This window comes from Acomys russatus, chromosome 3, assembly GCF_903995435.1.
Source record: "Acomys russatus chromosome 3, mAcoRus1.1, whole genome shotgun sequence".
In the NCBI taxonomy this organism is placed as follows: domain Eukaryota; kingdom Metazoa; phylum Chordata; class Mammalia; order Rodentia; family Muridae; genus Acomys; species Acomys russatus.
In genome coordinates, this window is record NC_067139.1 from 43,126,477 (window position 1) to 43,148,246 (window position 21,770).

Consider the following 21,770-nt stretch of genomic DNA (forward strand, 5'->3'; position numbering starts at 1 on the left):
GAGGTCAGTTTGTTTCAATGTAATCTCATATTGAAATGGACTTGAGGCCAAGTTGCAGCCTTGCCAAGGCTTTCGTAACCAATAGACGCTGAGCCTTCAACTGCTGGTGTGTGTGAAACGAAGCCAGAGGACAAGCCAGCATGTAGGCCTTGAGCAGTGAGTTTCGTTCTGGAGCCTCGAGAGATGTCTAACAAAAGGTTACTGTGGCCAGGTGATGGTGGTGGCACACGCCTTTAATCCCAGCACTCAGGGAGGCAGAGGCAGGCGGATCCCTGTGAGTTCGAGGCCAGCCTGGTCTACAAAGCAAATCTAGGACAGCCAAGGCTACAAGAGAAACCCTGTCTCAAAAAAACAAGGAAAAAAAAAAAAAGGTTATTGTGTATGGTGTGCTGTTTTTGTTGCTGTTGTTTTGGTTTTGTTGTTCATTCAGGTACTAGGGGTTTTTTTCTCATTATTTTTCCTTTTCTTTATTACAATATATTAATTGTGAGAGCATAGTGAGTCTCATGATGACATTTCCACGAATGCAATATATACTGTTCCTGTTATTCTCTGCTGTCCATACATTGTCATCCACTCTGACACACATGTGCTCGTGTGAGCACACACACACACACACACTTGCACACACGCACACCGTGCTGGTCCTCCTCCTCTTTCCTAACACATGTGTGACATACTTGTCCTCTTAGTCCTCCTTGAGAGTGAAGTAAAGTACAAGAGCTGGGCACAGACAGCATCTGTGTCACCCAGAAGCGGGATCTCTGGAGAGGACCTGTGCCCCTCCTGAAGCCACGGACCCTGAGCACGCCACTTGTGTCTTGCCCTTCTTGACCCTAGGTACTGGCGGAGGACACTGGGTATGCAAGTCCGCTACGTACACCACGAGGACTATCAGTTCTGTTACTCTTTCCGGGGCAGGCCAGGACACAAGCCATCCATCCTTATGCTCCATGGATTCTCTGCACACAAGGATATGTGGCTCAGCGTGGTCAAGGTACACTTTCCGACTCTTCTGCCTTAAGAGGAGAGGGGTGGGCACACAGCTCAAGTTCAGTGTTAAAATTTCCGAAGTATATTATCCAGACCCTTTTTTGTGTTACGTAATTGATTGAGGAAAAACCTGTGTCTCTGGAATCTTCCCACCCTAGGGATATTTTAGGCAGGGGTAAGGATGGGAGTGTCTGAGCACAGCTCCATCTTAGAATGGCCGTGATGCTTGAGGCTGGGCTTTTCCTAAAAGTCTCAGTTCTCCTACGTTCCACGCTTTCTCTTTCCTTCCCTGTCAAGCCCCAAACGCCTCTTCATTTTGCTGTTTGTCCTTTTTTTTTCTTCCCCTTAGTCATTTAGAGAAATGATCTAGATCTGGCAGCTTTTCAGAATCCTTTTCCAAGTCACTTTTTGTGTTGTTAACTCCTGTGGCCTTTCTCTACTTTGTGAGCATGGCCAGCTGGTGGCTGAGGCTGGCACTTCTCCTGAAAGGACAGCATCCTGGCTTCCTACTTCAAGTAGGTCAGGATCTGAGAGACCGTAAGTGTCCGTAGGAATGAAAGGCACGTATCACATTGAGTTCCCTGTGTGGTTCTTTCCACAGGCCACCATGAGGCCAGCCATCTTCAAGCCTTAATGAACCCTTTTGTTTGGTTGGCTTTTTTTTTTTCGAGACAGGGTTTCTCTGTGTAGCCTTGGCTGTCCTGGAACTCTCTGTAGACCAGGCTGGCCTTGAACTCACAGAGATCCACCTGCCTCTTCCTCCCAGAGTGCTGGGATGAAACCTGTGCGCCACCGCGCCAGGCTCCAGTAAACATCTTTGATGACTAATATCTCTCAGACTCCTGGCCAAAGTTGGAGCCATCTTTTAGACAGGAGAGGAAAGATGATTTGGGAGAATAATTATCTCAAGAATTAGACCCTGATGAAGAAAAAAAAAAAAAAGAAAGTTGAAGCCAGCCTCATGGCTTTAGGGAAAAATACTGATCCTCTTGGCTCTGGAGCCAGCCAGGGCTCTGGGCACCATCCGTTCTAGTTCCAGGACAGCAGCCACATGGATAGAGGAGATTTGGCATGTAAAGGAAAGGAAACAGTGCTGTACTGAGCAAACAGTGACGTTAAGAAGTTTTAAGATATTGAGCCATCTTGAGGGAAAAGCGCCACGTAAGCCCAATACACTAACTTTGATCCCTGGAACCCACAAAAAGTGGAAGGAGAGAGCCGACACCTAAAACATAATGGTAGATTTTTTTTTTATTTTTAATTAAGCCCAAGATGACAGTCTTCATTTGGCGTTCCCTCTGTAGTCACCAACTGAGCCTCTTTTTATCTGTGCACCACTCTTGGGGGGGCCTCTCCTCTGTAGGAAGCTGCTGGCAATACTTACTCATGTTTGTCATTTAAGACACCGGGAGGCTCGCAAAAAATCTCAGTGGCTGTTGGGGTCACTGGGTAGGTGGAGCTACCTCCCCAGAGAAATGGGCAGACATATTTTTGTAGATCATATACTGATTGTCTAGGTTTTCAGTTCCTTCCAAAGAACCTGCACTTGGTCTGTGTGGACATGCCTGGACACGAAGGTACCACCCGCTCCTCCCTGGATGACCTGTCCATAGATGGGCAAGTGAAAAGGATACACCAGGTAAGCCGGGAGCCTCTACCAGATATGCACAGATAGTTTCCCAGCACAAGGGCAGCAGGCAAGAGTTGCACACTGGCTTGTGGCCAGTCCCTAGTACGTTCTGGCTCCAAGAGACTGTAAACAATGGCAGCCTAGGGCTCTATCTCTGATCCTTGGAGGAGGGGCTGAACTCATTACAGATGCTTTTCCTTTAAATCTATTAAACTTTTTGTTTTGTGTTTTTTTGGTTTTTTTTGTTTGTTTTTGTTTTTCGAGACAGGGTTTCTCTGTGTAGCCTCGGCTGTCCTGGACTTGCTTTTTTTGTAGACCAGGCTATCCTCAAACTCACAGTGATCCGCCTGCCTCCCTGTGTGCCACCACACCTGGCCTTTGTTTTGTATTTTGAAGCAGGGTGTCATGTAGGCAAAAGGTTACCTTGAACTTTTGAATCTCCCGCCTCTACCTCCCATGTGCAGTTCCTGTGCTAACCACATGCTTTGTGTGGGAGTATCAAACCTAGGAATTTGTACATGCTAAGCAAGCATTCTACCCACTGACTTCTATCTCCTGTCCATTTGTCTGTGGAGAAACGTAACCCCGGGCAATTTCTCAGCCCTCTGAAAAGGCGTCTGGAACTCCATGGACCTGTTCCCCTATAGAGGTCTGCTTTTCTGCTTCAGCCTGCTTAGGGGTGGGAGACTTTGCCTGTTGTTACATTGTAGCATCCATCTCTGGCTGCTCTCCTAAGGTTATTAGCACTCAGGAGCCCTTTCTTTTTCTTTTTCTTTTCTTTCTTTTTTTCTGAGGGGCTGAGCAGGGTCTCTCTCTCTCTCTCTCTCTCTCTCTTCTCTCTCTCTCTCTCTCTCTCTCTCTATCTCTCTCTCTCTCTCTCTCTCTCTCTCTCTCTTCTCTCTCTCTCCTCTCCTCTCTCTCTCTCTCTCTCTCTCTCTCTCTCTCTCTCTGTGTAGCCTTGGCTATCCTGGAACTTGCTCTGTAGACCAGGCTGGCCTTGACCTCATAGAGATCCACCTGCCTCTGCCTTCCAAGTGCTGGGATTACAGGTGTGCACCACCACGCCCAGCTATGAGTTCTTTCTTAACAGAGTAGTTTGTAAATTTCAGGTTAACTTTGGTGTTTTTTTTTTTTTTTTCCAAGAAAGGATATTTACTTGGCAATTTCTGCCTCTGCTGTTAATCTCTATATTTTAATGAGGGCTTCCTGTCTGTCTCTCTGCTGTATCCTCAGCAGCTAAACATAGTTACTTGTTTAAATATCCAGAAAATGTGTTTCCAATGAGAGCTATGTGTATAGGTGGCTGAGTGGACATATATCTACGTAGATAGTGCTTCAAATTATACAGGAGTCATCAAACTATGCTTTTGTAAACTGAATTTTATGGGAGCACAGATGTGGTTGCTTACTTAGGCCTCTGGCAACTTTAGCAACATAGCAGTTGAGCCGAGTAATTGCATAGGCAAGCTAACCCACAGAGCAAAAGACCAACCAAACAAAATACATCCATGCCTCGGCCCTTTATAGAACAGTTTATGACCTATGAAGGGAATCCTCGTTGTTTGATTTCTATTTATACATGTCCCTACAGTCACATGTGCCATATAAAGCAAAGTACATATCTGTCACAGGGCTCAACTAGATAATGGGGTATAATAGTGTCAGAGCCAGTAGTGTTCAGTTGTATTGTGGGGAGGGGGTCTCTGCTCTACAGCCCTTGCTGACATCTGAACTGTAATCACATCTCCTTCTCGTTTCTCTTCCTAGTTTGTCGAATGCCTTAAGCTGAACAAAAAGCCCTTTCACCTTATAGGCACCTCCATGGGTGGCCACGTGGCTGGAGTCTACGCCGCTTACTACCCGTCTGACATCTGTAGCCTGTGTCTTGTGTGCCCCGCTGGTGAGTTTCATGACCAGAACAACCTTACGAATGACTTGGATTTCAAGGAACATCTGCACAGCATCTGCTGTGACTACTTTAAAACACGCCATCCTCCTGGTACAGACGTCAGAAGCAATGTCCCCTGATAACTCTGCCCAGATAACAGTTGTACGGTGGGAACCCTTGCCAGCCTGGCTTGAGCTGTGGAGCCAGCTCAATTCCACAGAGAACTGGAGGGAGCCAGTGGGCAAGCACACAGTGCCATGTGGCCCCTGGTTCTCATGACTGTGAAGCTTATGTTAACTTACAACATTTATTGATTCCTAAGAGCTGACGTCTTTTTTATTTTATTTTATTTTTGAGCTGATGTCTTTTTATAGATTGAATTCTTGCCTAGCCCTGTGCTATTACATTCTTCTTTTGCCAAAAGTCTTACTCATTTAAGGATTTTTAAAATAATTTTTACCGTGTGTTCCTTGTACAAAGTGGTGAGTTAGTAGAAAAAATTCTACACAGTCATTGCCTGTCCCTGTGTCCACACCCCTCACAATCCCCTTCGATTCCCCAGTAGTCCCATGATAAGAGCACTTCAAAAAGTCAGTGGGCTTCAGTTTCTCTTCTCATATTTGTATATGTACGTTTTTACATATTTACACACATACATCTTACAACAATTTGAGCTGTAACTCCAGAAATTACCATCTCAGGTTGGAATTTTTAATTTATTTTTCTCGCATAAGTCTTTACGTTTGAATTGATAGCACGTGTTAGATAAAAATATTAATTTCTCCAACTTTGCTCCCCATCCTCTTCTCTCTTTAATATTAGGACTTCTGGGTTTTTTTTTTGTTTTGTTTCAAGACAGGGTTTCTTTGTGTAGCCTTGACTGTCATGGACTTCCTTTATAAACCAGGCTGGCCTCCAACTCACAGAAATCTGTCAGCCTCTGCCTCCCTCAATGCTGGGATTGCAGGCATGCACCACTGTGCCCCTGATATTAGGACATTATTTACGCATAATAAAGTGGGTTTTGTTTGTTTGTTTTGACAGAGTATGTCTACTTAGTCCCAATTAGCCTTGAACTTGTAATGCTCCTGCCTCAGCTTCCTGAGTATTAGATTGTAGACATAAGCCACCACACTTGACGGGAGTGCTCAAATCTTGTTGATTTGCTTCTTTAATCATTTTAGATTTATTTATTTTATGTGTGTGCATGTTTTGTTTGCACGTATTTTACATGTACCATGTGCATGGCTGGTGCCCTTAGACGTCAGAAAAGAGAAGGCATATCCGCGTCCCCCCCCCCTGGAATTAACATGTTTTTGAGTTACCGTGTGTATCCTGGAAACCAAATTGTGGTCCTCTGCAGAAGTCCTGGGTACTCTTGCGTAATGGCTCTCTCCAGCTTCCTGTGTTCAAACTTTGGATGTCTATCTCAGTGACCTTTTACACGTGTGATAGCTACAGAAACAAAAGTAGTACCCCATTTTCCAGAAGAGAACGTTAAGGCGCGAAGAAATATCTTTAATGTCTGAGCCGGGATAGAAGCAGATCCCATGCATTCCCTTTGTAGTATGGCTTAAAACACACACACACACACACACACACACACACACACACACACATACACACACACCACACACATACACACACACACACACACACCACACACACCACGCACACACACCACACACACACACCACACACACATACACCACACACACACCACACATACACCACACACACACCACACACACACACACACACCACACACACGTACACCACACACACACACACACACACACCACACACACATACACCACACACACACACACACCACCACACACCACACCACACCACACACAACACACACACACCACACCACACAACCACACACACCACACACACATAACACACACACACACACACACACCGCACACACACACCACACACACACACACCACACACACACACACACACACACACACACCACACACACACACACACCACACACACCACACACACACACACACACACACACACAGAGTGGTTCTCAACCTTCCTACAGCTGGGACTGTTTAATACAGCTCCTCATGTTGCGGTGACCCCCAACCAAAAGTTATTTTTATTGCTATTTCAAAGCTGTAATTTTGCTACTGTTATTAATCGTGACGTAAATATCAGATACGCAGGGTATCTGCTATGCGACCCCTGTGAAAGAGCCATTTGGCCCCCAAAAAGGTTGTGACACTGACCCTTAAAACCCTTCAACCGGGGGACGGAGAGATGGCTGTTTGCCGAGAAGACCCAGGTTCAATTCTCAGCAGCTCACAACTGTCTCTGATTCCAGTTCCAGGGCATCTGACACACTCACACGGGAATACATATTTGAATATATGTATGAATACATACGAAATAAGGATAAATAAATTTAAAAACAATAAAAAAACCAACAACTACAGCTATCGTGAATGCTGATCAGTTTCAGGCCTGTTAAGGACCCTGAACCCAAAGACAAGCTCCCGGTGGGCTTTCTCTTCCCCCCTTTTCTCAGCACCATCTCTGATATCTGTTGGTCCTTTAATAGTAAAGCTTGGGGATTGAAGGAGCAGCCCCCCACCTCCACCCCCAGGGAAGGTCACTCACCTTCCTAGTACAAGCTCAGCCCTGTGCTTTCCTTCTTTCCATCATATTATTTCCTTCAATTGAAGTAATGCAGGCATGAAAACAGCCTGGGCTACCCACAGGCGACCAGGCTCCTCCCCTTGCAGCTGGCTGAAATGCAAATTCTGGTTCAAGAGGCTAAGGAACAGCCCGAGTTTCTGCACTTCGAGCTAGTCTGTGCAATCAGATACACATGTTGTTTTAATCTGGACTTTCTTAGAATTGATTATATAGCCCATTCTGGTCTTGAACTTGTGATTTCCCTATCTCTGCCTCCTGGAACCTATACGTACCACCATGCTTAACTCCAACTCTAAAATATCTTGGATAATATATTTTTAACGTATTTCTTAAACTTGGATTTTCACTTTGAGCAAGGGTGCCAGTACCAATTAAGAAAGGGATGCCCTGGTGAATGAAAGCTGGCATAGTAACCCGGGTTTGTCATTGAATGTTATCGGTGGCATGGTAAGAAAGAAGGTCAGTGTATGATTGGGCTCTTCCGTTTTGCATCCCAGGTCTACAGTATTCAACTGACAATCAGTTTGTACAACGGCTCAAAGAGCTGAATGACTCGGCTGCCGTTCAGAAAATCCCTTTGATCCCATCCACCCCAGAAGAGATGAGCGAGATGCTCCAGCTCTGTTCCTACGTCCGCTTCAAGGTGCCCCAGCAGGTACAGTGTGTCAGAACCGGCCCGTGCCCCTCCCTCCAGCAGCCCCGCCCTTCCCCCCATATCCTCTTGCATCTACTCTGACTCCATTCTGTCTGCTGCATTTATTCAGCAAGCAGCTTGTCTGTGATATGTCGGTCACTGTGCTGAACACTGTGGTAAATATATGACACGGGGAGGTCAGTGCAGGGGGTGGGAGGGTGGGGTGGGGGGCTAGGGGGGAGAGGAGGATGGCTTTGATAAGGTACTTTGGAGGAACATGTGTAGAGTGGAAAAAACACATACACAGGTTTGTGGCAATGAAAAAAAAACAAGTGGCTGGAGCCTGGACAGTGAGTTGGAAAGGAGGCAGGGGCTAAATCATATTCTCAACTTAAAAAAAAAAAAAATTATTATAAGACTCTTAGACTTCTACATTAAGAAAACTTTTTTGGGTGAACCCAAAGGGCTTTTTGCCTATGAGTTATATTTGCTGGTATTGAAACACAAACAAATTTTAAAACACAAACATGTACATTTGCCATCAGAGTTGATATCATCTCATGTTATATAGGTACCAAATGTTGCTGTTACTTTAAAGGTGGCGTCTAATAAATGTTTATTGTTAGCCCTATAATTTTTATTTCAGTGGTATTTTCTAACCTGCTGGCAACCAATGAAAACACAGACACCTGATGTATTTTATAACAAGCCTCTACCTGGGGCAAGGCAGAGATTATTACCTCCTAAGCTGTCCTCCAATAACTCCCCAGTCTCCATCCCATTCCACCTGCTTCTAATAATTTCTTCTTTTTTTTTTTTTTTTTCTTTTCTTTTTTTGTTTTTTCGAGACAGGGTTTCTCTGTGTAGCCTTGGCCATCCTGGACTCACTTTGTAGACCAGGCTGGCCTCGAACTCACAGCAATCCGCCTGCCTCTGCCTCCCGAGTGCTGGGATTAAAGGCGTGTGCCACCACGCCCGGCCTGCTTCTAATAATTTCTATGTGGGCTGCCTCCCATCCACTGTCCCAAAATACTTGCTAACGTTGTTCTGCACCTCTTTCCGTGTGGCCCCTCAGAGTTCCTTCTCTGGGCCCACATGGCTGTATTCCTGTATCACTGCGAGTCTCCTCCTTCTTCCATTTTCCCTTTTCCCAAGATTCTCTCTGCTCAAAGCTGGAGAAACCTTTACCCTGCCCCTTCCTTCTGCCTTGCCCAAGTATATTTATTCAGCCAATCAGGGAGGCAAGGTTCTGGGCAGTAACAAGATCTTGTGAGCCAGCAGTTAGCATCAGAATACATCAGACCAGTCTCTAACAACCAACCGAACAACAGTATGCTTAAGAGAATGTATGTGACAGGTGACGACCCTGGGTGTCACCAAGTATGAACACAATGTGACCTCATGGTCTCCTGAGACCTGCTCTCAGAAGATCTTGTAGGTCCCTGTAGGTTATGGGAATGGGTGTGTGTTTTCCCTACGCATAGTGGGAGAGCCACTGGAAGACTGTAGGGGAACACTAATAGAAACAGGGGCCACTTAAGATATTATGTGGCTTGGAGGTAATGGGGACAGACTTGGGTAGGAGCACTAGAGCTGAGATGTGTTGTGTGGAAGAATGGAAGTGGGGGTGAGGAGAAGTGAGGGGTCATAGGTCACTTCCAGGTTGTATGACTGGGCAAAGGTAGCATTTTATGGGCAAGGAAAGGAAAGGGGAAAGTTCGGGCCTGGGATGTCCACTGAGAGTTCTAGTTTGGATATATTAAGTTCAGATTGCATTTGAGGACTCCAAGGGACGCGTCAAGTAGGCAGCTGGACACTGAAGTGATGCAAAGGGACGTCTGTGCCTGAAGGCAGAGCAGGAGCCATTGGCAGAGGAAAGTACTGAGGATCATAGGTCTGAATGAGCCCATTTGAGGAAAGTCCACAGCTGAGGGCTTAATATGGACCCAGATTATCTCCTGTGTTGGAGGCTGTGAGCCCTGACTCAGCATGGGGTGGGGTTCTCCTAGGCTGTTCAGAATGGGTGCCGTCCGGACTTTGTGACTGTGACTCCGTTCATCAGTGCAGCGTACTTCTGGGAAGCATCCAAGTCTCTTTCAGTGGTGTACTCTGCCCCCGAAACCTTTTTAGTCATAAAGCAGCACTGCCCTCTTCCCACTAGGATGTCTTCAGTATGTTGTGACCCAAGGAGACTCCATGCTTTTAGCTGTCAGGGATAAGAAAGCACTGAGAGAAGCCTTTCTTTTCCAGGAGGGTAGGACCACCTGCCGCTGAGCCTGTTAGACTGTCTTGCAAGTTGCGTTTGTTCACGTTGTGGCTGCTGCTCTGTGCTCTGTAAAATCAGGGTCTGTCAGTCTCCAGCCTCTGGCCGGTGCCTTGGTGACCTTTCTAACACTGTGTGTTCAGAGGTCTCAGGCCACTGTCTCTTGGCCCCTTTAAGCCTAGGGTGATTCAGAACATCCTGGCTGGAAATATGTAATAGGTCAGACTGTTCCTCTCATGGAGGACAGGAAGCACATAGGGCCCCGGTAGATCATAACTGAAAAGTATACCGCCAGTGCCCTGCTTCCTCCAAGTGGGTGCCACCGTCTGAAGCCCACCTTCCATTGGCACCACAGGCTGAAGGCCCAGCATTTAGTACATGGTCTGTTGAGGGCCACAGCACTAGTCTCCCCAACTTTGGTCTGTATAGAGTTCTGAAAAGGTATGCTGCAGGGCTCTAAGCCTGTCCCTGGTAGATGAGAGGTAAGGAACTGCTTTACAAATGGACACTGCCACCGTTTGGCTTAGTAGCCCAGGGCTTGGAGATCTGATCTGGCCTGTGTATATGTGCTACGGCAAGGAAAGCAAAGGCAGTGTCAAAAAATAACCTGTGTTCTATGGGACTATGGGAGGCTCCCCAGGCTCGCTCTCGTTCTCACTCTCTCTTTCTCTCTCTCTCTCTCTCTCTCTCTCTCTCTCTCTCTCTCTCTCTCTCTCCAGGGTTTCTTTGTGTTGCCTTAGCTATCTTGGACTCACTTTGTAGACCAGGCTGGCCTCGAACTCACAGAGAATCGCCTGCCTCTGCCTCCCTGAATGCTGAGATTAAAGGCCTGTGCCACCACGCCTGGCTCTTCTTCCTCTTTCAAGAAGGTCTTCTCATGTCTCACAGGCTAGCCTGGAGCTCACTGTTTAGCTGCAGATGAATTTAACCCCCTGATACTTCTGCCTCTACCTCCAGGCATGCTGTATGGCACCACATGTAGTTTATGTAGTGCTGGAGATGTCTGAGGCTTGGTGCCTGCTAGGCCAGCACTCTGCCCACTGAGCTATGTTTCCAGCTGCGTCATGGTTTATAGGATCATCACTCTCGATGGTTCAATCTTGTTCTGCATTTGGAGATCATTGAATAATGACCTGGTGTTTTGTTTATTCAGATTTTTGTCTTGAACTCTAAATCAAGACTTTCTCAAGATGCCATGCTATTACAGATGTCTTTAACATAATGTGCAGACCTCTGCTTTGCAGCACTTCTTGAGTTCCTCCCTAATTTTTTTTTAAGATTTATTTATTATGAATACAGTATGATCAGATCACATTATAGATGGCTGTGAGCCACCGTGTGGTTGCTGGGAATTGAACTCAGGACTTCTGGGAGAGCAGTCAATGCTCTTAACTACTAAGCCATTTCTTGAGCCCCTCCTCCCTAATTTTTTTTTTTAATGTAACCTTTATTTATTTATTTTTTATTAATTTATTCTTGTTACATCTCAATGGTTATCCCATCCCTTGTATCCTCCCATTCTTCCCTCCCTCCCATTTTCCCCTTATTCCCCTCCCCTATGACTGTTCCTGAGGGGGATTACCTCCCCCTGTATATGCTCATAGGGTCTCCTCCTACCGAATTTTTAAAAAATATTTCTTTGTAATGTGAAAGGCGTTCTGCCTGCACATCTGTGCACCACACACATGAAGCACCTCTAAAGGCTAGAAGAGGGCATCCGAGCCCTTGGAACTGGAGTTACAGATGGTTGGTTGGGAGCCTCCTTTTTGGTGCTGGGGATTGAGCCAGGGTCCTCTGCGAGAGCAGCAAGTGCTCCTAACTACTGAGCTATCTTTCCAGCACCCATAGTTTGCTTTTGCAAAGATTCCTAATTATATATTCTATATTCTGGGGATTCAGAAGCCCAGTCCTGGGCGGTGCCAGGGGTGGGGGGTGGGAGGGGGCCGGGCCGGGGTAGGGGGGTTAAGGGGAGAGCATGCTGAGCTTTCTCCCCTGTGCTGCCCGGGAGCTGGGAGAGGCTGGAGGAAGTGAGGCTTCTCTCCTTTTCTAACTTTGCATTTATTCATCCTCAGATCCTTCAAGGTCTTGTTGATGTCCGCATCCCTCATAACAGCTTCTACCGGAAATGTGAGTAGCCCTGCTCCAGCTTGCAGCTTAAGCAGCTGGCTGCCTTGTCATTTGTAAACCTCTGTGCGCAGAGTGTTTGCTGGGCCCCTTAAGAGAGGAAGCTGTGGGCCTGGGCTTGACGAAGCTCTGACTCCTGTGATACCTATGTGCGGAATCTGCACGCGCTCACTGTGGGTTTTTTTTTGTTTTGTTTTGTCTTTCCCTGACAAGTGTTCTTTGAAATCGTTAATGAGAAATCCAGATACTCTCTGCATGAGAACATGGACAAAATCAAGGTCCCAACACAGATCATCTGGGGAAAACAAGACCAGGTATGTCACGGGGCCCCACAGAAGAAAAGCAAGGGCTGATCTTTAAAGTGAGCCTCCCTGGGGCTGCCGACAACTGGCATAGTCCAGGAGCTGAGAGCAGTGATGTTTGATTTTTAACAAGAAAAAGAGTTTATTTGTTCATTTGTTTATTGAGATAAGGTTTCTTCCACTGGCCCTGTAAATGGAATACAGGTTACCAGGGGGGAGTACCGGGCCTCGTACTTGCCAAGCAGTCACTCTCCCTCTAAGCCAGCTGAGCTCCCAGTCCTAATTTATCTGTCAGGTGCCGAACCTGTGTTCTGCTACATGAGAAGGGGGAAGCAGGGTGTCCCTTGTGTCCAGGAAATAGCAGCCACCTTAGCAACACAGACCCTATTTCAATCAAAACTACCAATGCCCTTTTATCCCATGGTACAAAAAAACAAAAAAACAAAACAAAACAAAAACCACAAAAAATTTAATCATGCAAATAGGGTGTCTGTCCTTCACATACAAACCTTAGTTCCTGTATCCTTTACTGCCTTGCAAGATCTCTCAAGCTTTCTTAAGCCAGAAGTTAGCAGACTTCCTGTAAGGGCAAGATAGTGAACACTTGTAGCTTTGCTTTCCAGGGTCTCAGTCACGTTCACTCAGTTCCACTCTCTGCATAAAAGTATTGTAGATGGTCTGTAAAGATAGGACGTGATTGTGTCACAGGAACTGCTATTTACAAAAGCAGAGCAAGAGCAGGGGCCATCGCTCGGTGGCAGAGCACTGAAGGAGCATGTTTGAGGAGGCTCTGGGTTCAATTCTTAGCACTACAAAACAAAACAAAAACAGCCATTGTTTACCTACCTTTACTCAGTTAATATTTAAATAAATATGTATGTGTGTATTACAGATATATACATTTATGGAATTTGTTTTGCTTTGAGACATGCTTTTATGTAGCTCAGGCTGGCCCAGCCTTTAACTTACTATGTAGCCAAAGATGACCTTGAATTTCTTCCTTCACCTCCAGAGGGCCAGGATTAAGATACACCTTTCCCAAACATACTGTTTTGCTCCAAGTTCTATGCCTTATATATGACACACATACCTTAGAAACCACTTCATGCTGCCTGTCTGTAGATCTGTGTACTCATTTGAAAACCATTTTATTTCAAAATAATTTCAAACTAGTAGAAAAATTTGCATGGGGAAGACTTGAGGAAGGATGATCATGAGTTCAAAGCCAGCACAGGACCTCATAGCCAGACCCTGGTCTCAAAAGCAAAAAGAAAGGGCTAGTGAGACGGGTCGACAGGGAAAGGCACTTCCTGCCAAGCCTGACAGTATGAGTTTGTTGTAAGAGCCCATATGGTAGAAGGAAAGAACCAAATCCTGCAAGTTGTCCTCTGCCCTCCACACATGCCAGTAGTACAGATATATATGTGCATGCACGTGCTCACACATTAGTTAGTGTAATTTTAAAAATAAATACTGTTAAAAGAGTAAAGGATCTGGAGAGATGGCTCAGCAGTTACCACTGACTGCTTATCCAGGTTTGATTCCTAGCACCTACGTGGATGCTCACAACCATCTGAAAATTCATTTCCGGTGACACCCCCTCTTCTAGCCTCTCCAAGTACCAGGCATATATGTGGTGTATAGACATATATGCATGCAAAACACCTGTACACTTGCATTTTTAAAAATAATAGACAAAAATAAAAGTACAGAGTCTTCTTACACACCTTTACCATAAATTTTCAGCTTTTAGCTGCTTTAATCAATTGAAAAGATATAATTACATTTTATTTGTGTAGGTGTGGCAGGGTGGAGTGTAGGCATGGGTGGCTATACTTGGCAAGCTGCTGTATTCCCTGAGCCATCTTACCATCTGCTTTATTGCTGCTTGGCTGGTATAGCTGTTTAGCCCCGGGGTTCACCTGAGCACACTGTCCCACGGCCTAGTTGCAGAAAAAGATGACACCGCAGAATATGCCCTCCTGCCTGTTTGCAGCTCATTTCTGCTTCCACGCACCTCCATGCAATCTCTGATTGTGTGTCCTCTTTCTTAAACTCTGACCTTTCTATAAATTCCAGCTAAATGGCGTCATGTAACGTGCACTCCTTTGCACTTGGCTTCTTTCACTGTGGCATGTTTCTAAGAGTCATCTACATTGCTGCATACATAGTTTTAGTTTTTAGTTTTTGGTTTTGTTTTTTAAAACAGGGTCTCACTATGTCACTTTGGCTATCCTGAACTCACTCTGTAGACCAGGCTGGCCTCAAACTGAAAGAGATCTGCCTGCCTCTGCCTCCCGAGGGCTGGGATTAAAGGAGTGTGCCACCACACCTGGCTTCACTTAGTTGTTGGGTTTTTTTTTTTTTTTTTTTTTTTTTTATGGCATATATGTTCCAAATTTTATTTCCTTGCAATCTGAATTTCCCATTCACCACATTGGCTAGGTGTATAGATGAGTAGGATCTATTCAGACTATGTAGTGTGCCTACATCAGAGTCCCCAGAACCTCAGAGTGTATTTGCTGTGAACAAGAACACTCTTTCATGTAGCGAAAGCACATTCCAGAAATCAATGTGCGACAGCCCACAGTCCAGTTTCATCATTTGCCTTAGTGTATCTTACACAGTAACCCCCCATTCGCCCTCTAGCCACCTGAGCCAGTACCTCACCCAAGACCTCACCTCATGCTGGATATCCTGTCTTTTTATTCTCTTCAAACAGGGGCAGTTCTCGGGCTGACTCTGTCATTCATTTGTTGAGGTGTTCGATGCATAATTTGGGGTTTTTTTTGTTCTCTTTTGGGTTTTTTTGTTTGTTTGTTTTTTGAGACAGGGTTTCTTTGTGTAGTCTTAGCTGTCCTGGACTCACTTTGTAGACCAGGCTGGCCTCGAACTCACAGAGATCCACCTGTCTCTGCCTCCCAAGTGCTGGGATTAAAGGTGTGCGCCACCACCGTCCAGTTTATGACATCATCTTAACCCGTTAACACCTGCACTGCACTATTCTAAATCTGGCCAATGCCGAATACAGGATTTAGGGCCTCAGTGTGAACAGCATTCAGCTCATAACCAGTTCTCCAGAGACGCACCACACTCATTCCTAGAAGGGCTTTTGAAACTGCCTTTGAGAAATCATGCCTACCAAAGATTTTTCATAAAGTTTAAAGCAAGATGAGGCAGAGAGAAATGTGTAATGCAGATGAATGACAGTATATTCTACAGGGTGCATTAAGGAATATTGTGGGGGGAAAAAGATATTAAAAACAAGCTTTTTCTGATATTGTTTTCTGTTGCTATAATAAAATACCTGAGGCTGAGAAGTTTATAAGGACTAAAAGTTTATAGGCTAATGGTTCCAGAAGCTGGGAAGTCCACGTTCATAGTGCCACCACCATCTGTTTAGCATGTAATGAGGGACTACCTGTTGCATAATATGGCTGGGGACAGTAGACAGTATAATAGTGGCATTGATCAATCGCTGAGGGCAGAGATCTCTATGGTTATTAATCCATTTAGGAGGGCAGAAGGGTAAAGCTTCCAGTGCATGAATCAATAAGGGACACATTCAAGCTCTTGCAGAACCCAAGATGAAAATCACCATTGTGAGTCTTCTCTGGGCTGCTGAGAGCAGAAGCAGAAAAAAATCACGCTGTACTTACAGGGACCCAGAGTGCCTATGGCCTGGAGACAGGGAGACAGGGAGGGAGAGGGTGTGTACTCACAAAAGCCTGTAGCTGGTAAATAGGCCAAGGATGGCCCAAGGTGCACTGTAAAGGGCTGGGGACAAGGAGAGGAGGGACGTTCCCCCATTGCCCCTCCAGCTACATCTTTCTGCAGCAGCCAAGAGACTGAAAACAGCCTTGTGTACAGCCAGAGACGCAGGACCTGGAAGCTTGGCCAGCAAGAACTCGATCAGAAAAACAAAAGCCTTTCTTTTAATGCTGGTCCCTTGTGGACCTGCAGGGACAGGCCCATAGCCCATTATCCCAGGAAGGTAGATGATCAGAGAGCCCAGCAGGCCTCAGAAGTATGTTCTAGTAGTTCCACTTGTGCCCCTCCTCATCCTGTGACCCCAAGCAAGCACCTCAGCCTCTCCAAGTTAGGGCGTCTCTTCTGCTGTTGGGGTAACTATGAGATTCAAGTGCAGCAACTTGTATGAAAATGATCTTTTTTTTTTTCAACCATCAAAACACAAGTGATTTATCCCATGCGTCCTTTGCCTCTCACTGCTGGCCTCAGCCTATGGTCAAGAATTTCTCCCTAGATTCTGAAGTCCATTTTGTTGCATGGAAGGACAATCTAATGTCCTATGGGGCGCTACAGATAGGACCAAGTCTTCTATGTCTTGTGCATACCGAGGCCAGAGGCCCAATAACAGAAGCTTCAAGGAGCATCTTTAATTCATGGCCTTTGGCTCCCAAGTTCCCTTGCTCTTTGCCTGCCCTGCTAACAGGATTTGGTGTCACGGCACCTGGACCTGTCAGACTGAATTTAGCCTTCCTCTTTTTTGAGCCCTGGGAGGTTAGCTGCTAGTTTGCCCAGATACAGGGATCCATGGGTCCTGTCAGTTGTATGGATGATGCTCTTGGATTTGGGCAGTAAGGAGCCTGCATGGTGAACCTGAAGGCCTTTCCTGAGAGAGCTGCTGTTCATCAGTCAGGTCAAGAACTCTCTTCCGCCAGGTGTGGTGGTACATGCCTTTAATCCTAGCACTTGGGAGGCAGAGGCAAGTGGATCACTGAGTTCGAGACCAGCCTGGTCTACAAAGTGAGTTCAGAACAGCCAAGGCTAGACAGAGAAACCCTGTCTTTAAAAACAAAAACAGCCAGGCGGTGGTAGTGCACACCTTTAATCCCAGCACTCAGGAGGCAGAGGCAGGTAGATTGCTGTGAGTTCGAGGGCAGCCTGGTCTACAAAGCAAGTCCAGGACAACGAAGGCTACACAGAGAAACCCTGTCTGAGAGAAAACAAAAACAAACAAAAAAGAACTCTCTTCCATCTTTAGTCCATCAAGAGAAAGGCTCTCTTCTTCCCAGCACTATGTATGGAAGGACAGTAACACAGGCAGGTGGTGAAAGATTTTACCAGGACACGAACAGGCAGAGAACTTATGAAGACATACCACAAGAGCGCAAGCAGGCCCCAGAGAGGCAACTGTGTGGTTGAGAGGGACTGAGTTTTACAGTTTAAAGGGGAAGCTACTTGAGTTTGTCTCATGGGCCACTTGTATGGGAGAGATCAGTGGGCATCTTACTGTCTTGTAAGTAAGCAATTCTACAGAACTAGGTTGTTTTTCATGAGACTGGCCATCTCTCTAAGGCACCATAGGTTGTTAAGAATGTTTATGTGTCGGGTAGTGGTGCCCCCTCTTTAATCCCACCACTCAGGGTGGAAGAGGTAGGTGGATCTCCATGAGTTCAAGGCCAGTCTGGTCTACAGAGCTAGTTTCAGGTTAGCCAGGGATACACAAAAAAAACCTTATCTTGAGAAACCAAAAAAAAAAAAGGAGAAGGAGAAGAAGAATGTTTATGTGAGACATCAGGCTCCAGGCCCTTAAAGAGTAGGAATTTTGCTTCTTTTTTTTTAGCCTTTTGTCTCTATGTGCACAGGGCATGGCATACAGGAGCTTGCTTTCCCTCCACCGCTTTGGATTAATGTTTATGTTTAAAAACTCCATGTTCAGGAACTTGTCATCTCCAATGCTGAATATAATTTGGGTTCATTTAAAGTTTGTACCCTGGGTGAGAACTTGGCCTCAAATGCAATGGAGACCTTTTTTAGACTATTTCTATAAATAACCTGTCCACAAAATCACATCTATGGTTCCCATCGGCATGCATATGGCAGCTTTACGTGAGTGACCACAGGGAATGCTAAATCTGCAGAGCTGACCAGAATCTCAGTGCTTTTGATTAACCTTCAGGACGGATCCTTTTGGAAGTTTTTTTTTTTTCTTTTTTCTCATTTACCTCTGTCATCTGGACTCAACCTGCATCCTCTCTGGGCCCTTCATTTCCAGTAATGGGGCCTTCGTTCCTCTTAGACAGTGGCCTCAGCAGAGGTTTCCGCCCACAGATGGTGATCCCTTCTCATCAAAGCTGCCTGTTCACATTCCTTTTCCTGTTCCGGGATGTTCCGCCACACTCCCTTCTGCCTCCCCCACTTCAGGGTGCTGGGAACCTCAGGTTGATGAGACTGAAGCTCAGAAAAACAGCTTCAGCACTTGAGCTCCTGGCTTTTGCTCTTAAGGACAAGAGGGGAGAGCCTTGGCTTGGAAGACTTGCAGGTGACTTTGATTAGCACCAGGTGTGCAACTGCAAACCTAGCTCTAAAGGACAGTGTGGAGGGAAAAGTGAACCCACTTGCACACTGGCAGGAAGCTAAGGAGGAAAGTATCAGTCTTAGCCGGGTGATGGTGGCGCACGCCTTTAATCTCAGCACTCGGGAGGCAGAGGCAGGTGGATCTCTGTGAGTTTGAGGCCAGCCTGGTCTACAGAAAACGTTCAAGGACAGCCAGGGCTACACAGAGAAACCCTGTCTCAAAGGAAGAAAAGTATCAGTCTTGGAAAAGCTCTGGGAGTCCTCCTGTGATGTTCACTTCTTGAATTTTCTTTTTCTTTCTTTTTTTTTCGGGGAGTGGCTTTTTTTTTTAAATGAGGTTTCTCTGTATAACAAGCTCTGGCTCTCCTGGACTCACTTTGTAGACTAGGCTGTCCTCAAACTCACAGAGACCTGCCTGCCTCTGCCTCCCAAGTGCTGGGATTAAAGGTGTGCGCCACCACGCCACCTCCTGAATTTTCTAGTGAGACTTTCCTACATCTGGGCTCCCTACTACTCAAATCATTCCCCTTAACAAGTCTCAGGGCCACCCTCTGTCCCGAGGCTGGCATAGGACTGGGGATGGGGTGCAGTTGATGGCACCTAACGTGCACAAGACCCTGGGTTCAATCCCTAGCAAGACATAAAACTGTGGATGTGTTGGTAAGGCCAGAGTAAAGGTCTCCCTCTGCTCTAGTATGCCCTGCCTGACCCTTGACCTTGCCATAACCCCTCACCCTCTTGCTCTCCCTTTCTGTAAAGTTTCCTCTGCTCCCTCCGCTGTCTCAGAGCCCAGAAGTGATGTCTTCCCTTTCTGTGCCCCTGTCTGCCTTCTCAGCCCCTGTTCCCAACATACTATCTTCATCTCTTGATGCATCTGCCTCTCCCTCCAGCTTAACCTCCTTGCAGACAGGAACTGTGTCCCCACCGCCCCCCACCCCCCACCCCTGTCATTAGCAGCGCTGTACTTCTAGTGCCACATTTCAGAGTCACACAGAAGGCATGCTGGTGGCCTCCATGTACCCCATCTCCCTGACCCGTGCGTGCCAGGCCTCGGTGGTAAAAACCGCAGTGCCACAATGCAGTGGATGGAGCCTCTGAATCTTTGTGTGCCATGTCTTCCCTTCTCTTCCCCTGCAGGTGCTTGATGTGTCTGGGGCAGACATATTAGCCAAGGCGGTGAGTAACTGCCAGGTAGAGCTGCTGGAAAACTGTGGCCACTCAGTGGTGATGGAGAGACCCAGGAAAACAGCCAAGCTCATTGTCGACTTCTTAGCTTCTGTGCATAACACAGACAACAAGAAGCTGAACTGAGGCCGCTGCCATAGCCTGCATCGTGCACACAGCATCTGCTCCCATCCCCAAAACCTGACACAGTCACCTCTCTCAGGGATCCTGTCCCCAATGCCGAAGGAACGCCAACGTCCCTGAGGAAGCCAGTCTCCTGTCCCAGTACTCTTGGTTCCATGGAGCGTCGGGAGGCACAAGGAAACCTCCAAGATCTTTTTTCTTTTTTCTTTTCAAAATAGAAAATTAAATGGCACAAAATACAAACATAGCCAGCCACGAAGCCTACTAGAAGTCTTCAAGGTCCATGTCCCTGAGAAGCAGCACGAAGCAGCCACCTTGGATCAAGATCATTAAGGACGTTTTCTTTCAGACATTCCACACACATTAATCTCAAGCTGGTTTTTTGTTTGTTTGTTTGTTGTCGCTTCAGATGTACCCTCTGCATGGTCAGTGGCTTCTTCTCCGGGAGCCTTAGTCATCTTTTGAACTCTCTTGTTTAGATCTAAGTTTTGCATAGAGGCCCATGTGTGAGTGAATGCAGCCCATTAGCCACAAGACCAGGGAAGAGACAGCAAGCTGTGGAGGAGGTTTCCGCCCCTAGGCCTGATGTACAGACCTGGAATCTCAGCCACTTGGGAGGCTGAGGCAGGAGGATCCAAGTTCAAGGCCTGCCTGAGCTACTGACTGAAACAATGTCCAAAAATTAGAAAAGAGAAAATGTTTCTACCTTTTTTTTTTTAAAACATGTAGAAACATACACGAGGGGGCATCGTTTAGCCTCAGTCAGCCCTAAGAAATGCCCAAGTGGCAGAACACATAGACTGGTGGCTTTGCGTACCTACAAATCAGATATGTCATGAGTGACCAGAACAAAGAAATCCTGACAGGCTGGGTTTCCTAGGAAAAATTTATAATTTTTAAAAATAAGGACTAATAAAGCAATAATGTTCCGGACTTGTATCTAATCAGAGTGGAGCTCCACACCAGGCACCCGCTCACGGGCGAGCACCTTTTGTATTCTGCTGTTCCACTGAAAACCCTGGATGTAAAATACTAGCGTGTTAATGAATTCTGTGAATTCTGTGAACAATAATGTGATCGGAAAAAAAAGTCCAAACAGCTGTAAAAAAGTGACCACAATAATGTGAAATAAATTTACTAAGTCTAGGCTGGCAACTACAGGTGCTTTCTATTTTGGAGCGCTCCTAATGGGTGCGATATTAATAGATTTTTTCTGTTCACTTACAAATGTGTTTATTAAGCTGGGTATGGTGACACACACCTTTAATCCTAGCACTTGGGAGGCAGAGACAGGCAGATTGCTGTGAGTTCATGGCCAGCCTGGTCTACAAAGTGAGTCCAGGACAGCCAAGACTACACAGAGAGACCCTGTCTTGGAAAACAACAACAACAACAAAATGTGTTTATCTAAGGAGACTCATGCCTGTAATCCCAGCACTGGGGGAGACACTGTGAGTTCAAGTCCAGGTCAGCCAAAGCTACACAGAAAAACCTTGTCTTGAAAAACAAACAGAACAAAAAAAGTGTTTATCTGTGGGGACACGTGAAGAGGCCAAAGGTTGATGGTAGCCATTGGGTTTATTCCTCAGTTGCTCCAAGCCTTATTTTTAAGACTCTCAGTGAACCTG

At 46.1% G+C, this 21,770-nt stretch overlaps 1 protein-coding gene across 1 annotated transcript in view; it reads left to right on the forward strand.

Annotated features, from left to right (window-relative positions):
- Abhd6 (abhydrolase domain containing 6, acylglycerol lipase) overlaps positions 1-20,345 on the forward strand; it is a 34,896-nt gene extending 14,551 nt beyond the window's left edge. The window contains exons 3-9 of the mRNA XM_051172913.1: positions 841-997; positions 2,519-2,632; positions 4,391-4,523; positions 7,688-7,845; positions 12,160-12,214; positions 12,425-12,525; positions 19,972-20,345. Of these exons, the coding sequence (XP_051028870.1) occupies positions 841-997; positions 2,519-2,632; positions 4,391-4,523; positions 7,688-7,845; positions 12,160-12,214; positions 12,425-12,525; positions 19,972-20,145 (892 nt within the window). The 3' untranslated portion in view covers positions 20,146-20,345. The remainder of the gene's footprint in view (positions 1-840; positions 998-2,518; positions 2,633-4,390; positions 4,524-7,687; positions 7,846-12,159; positions 12,215-12,424; positions 12,526-19,971) is intronic.
- Positions 20,346-21,770: the final 1,425 nt, after the last annotated feature.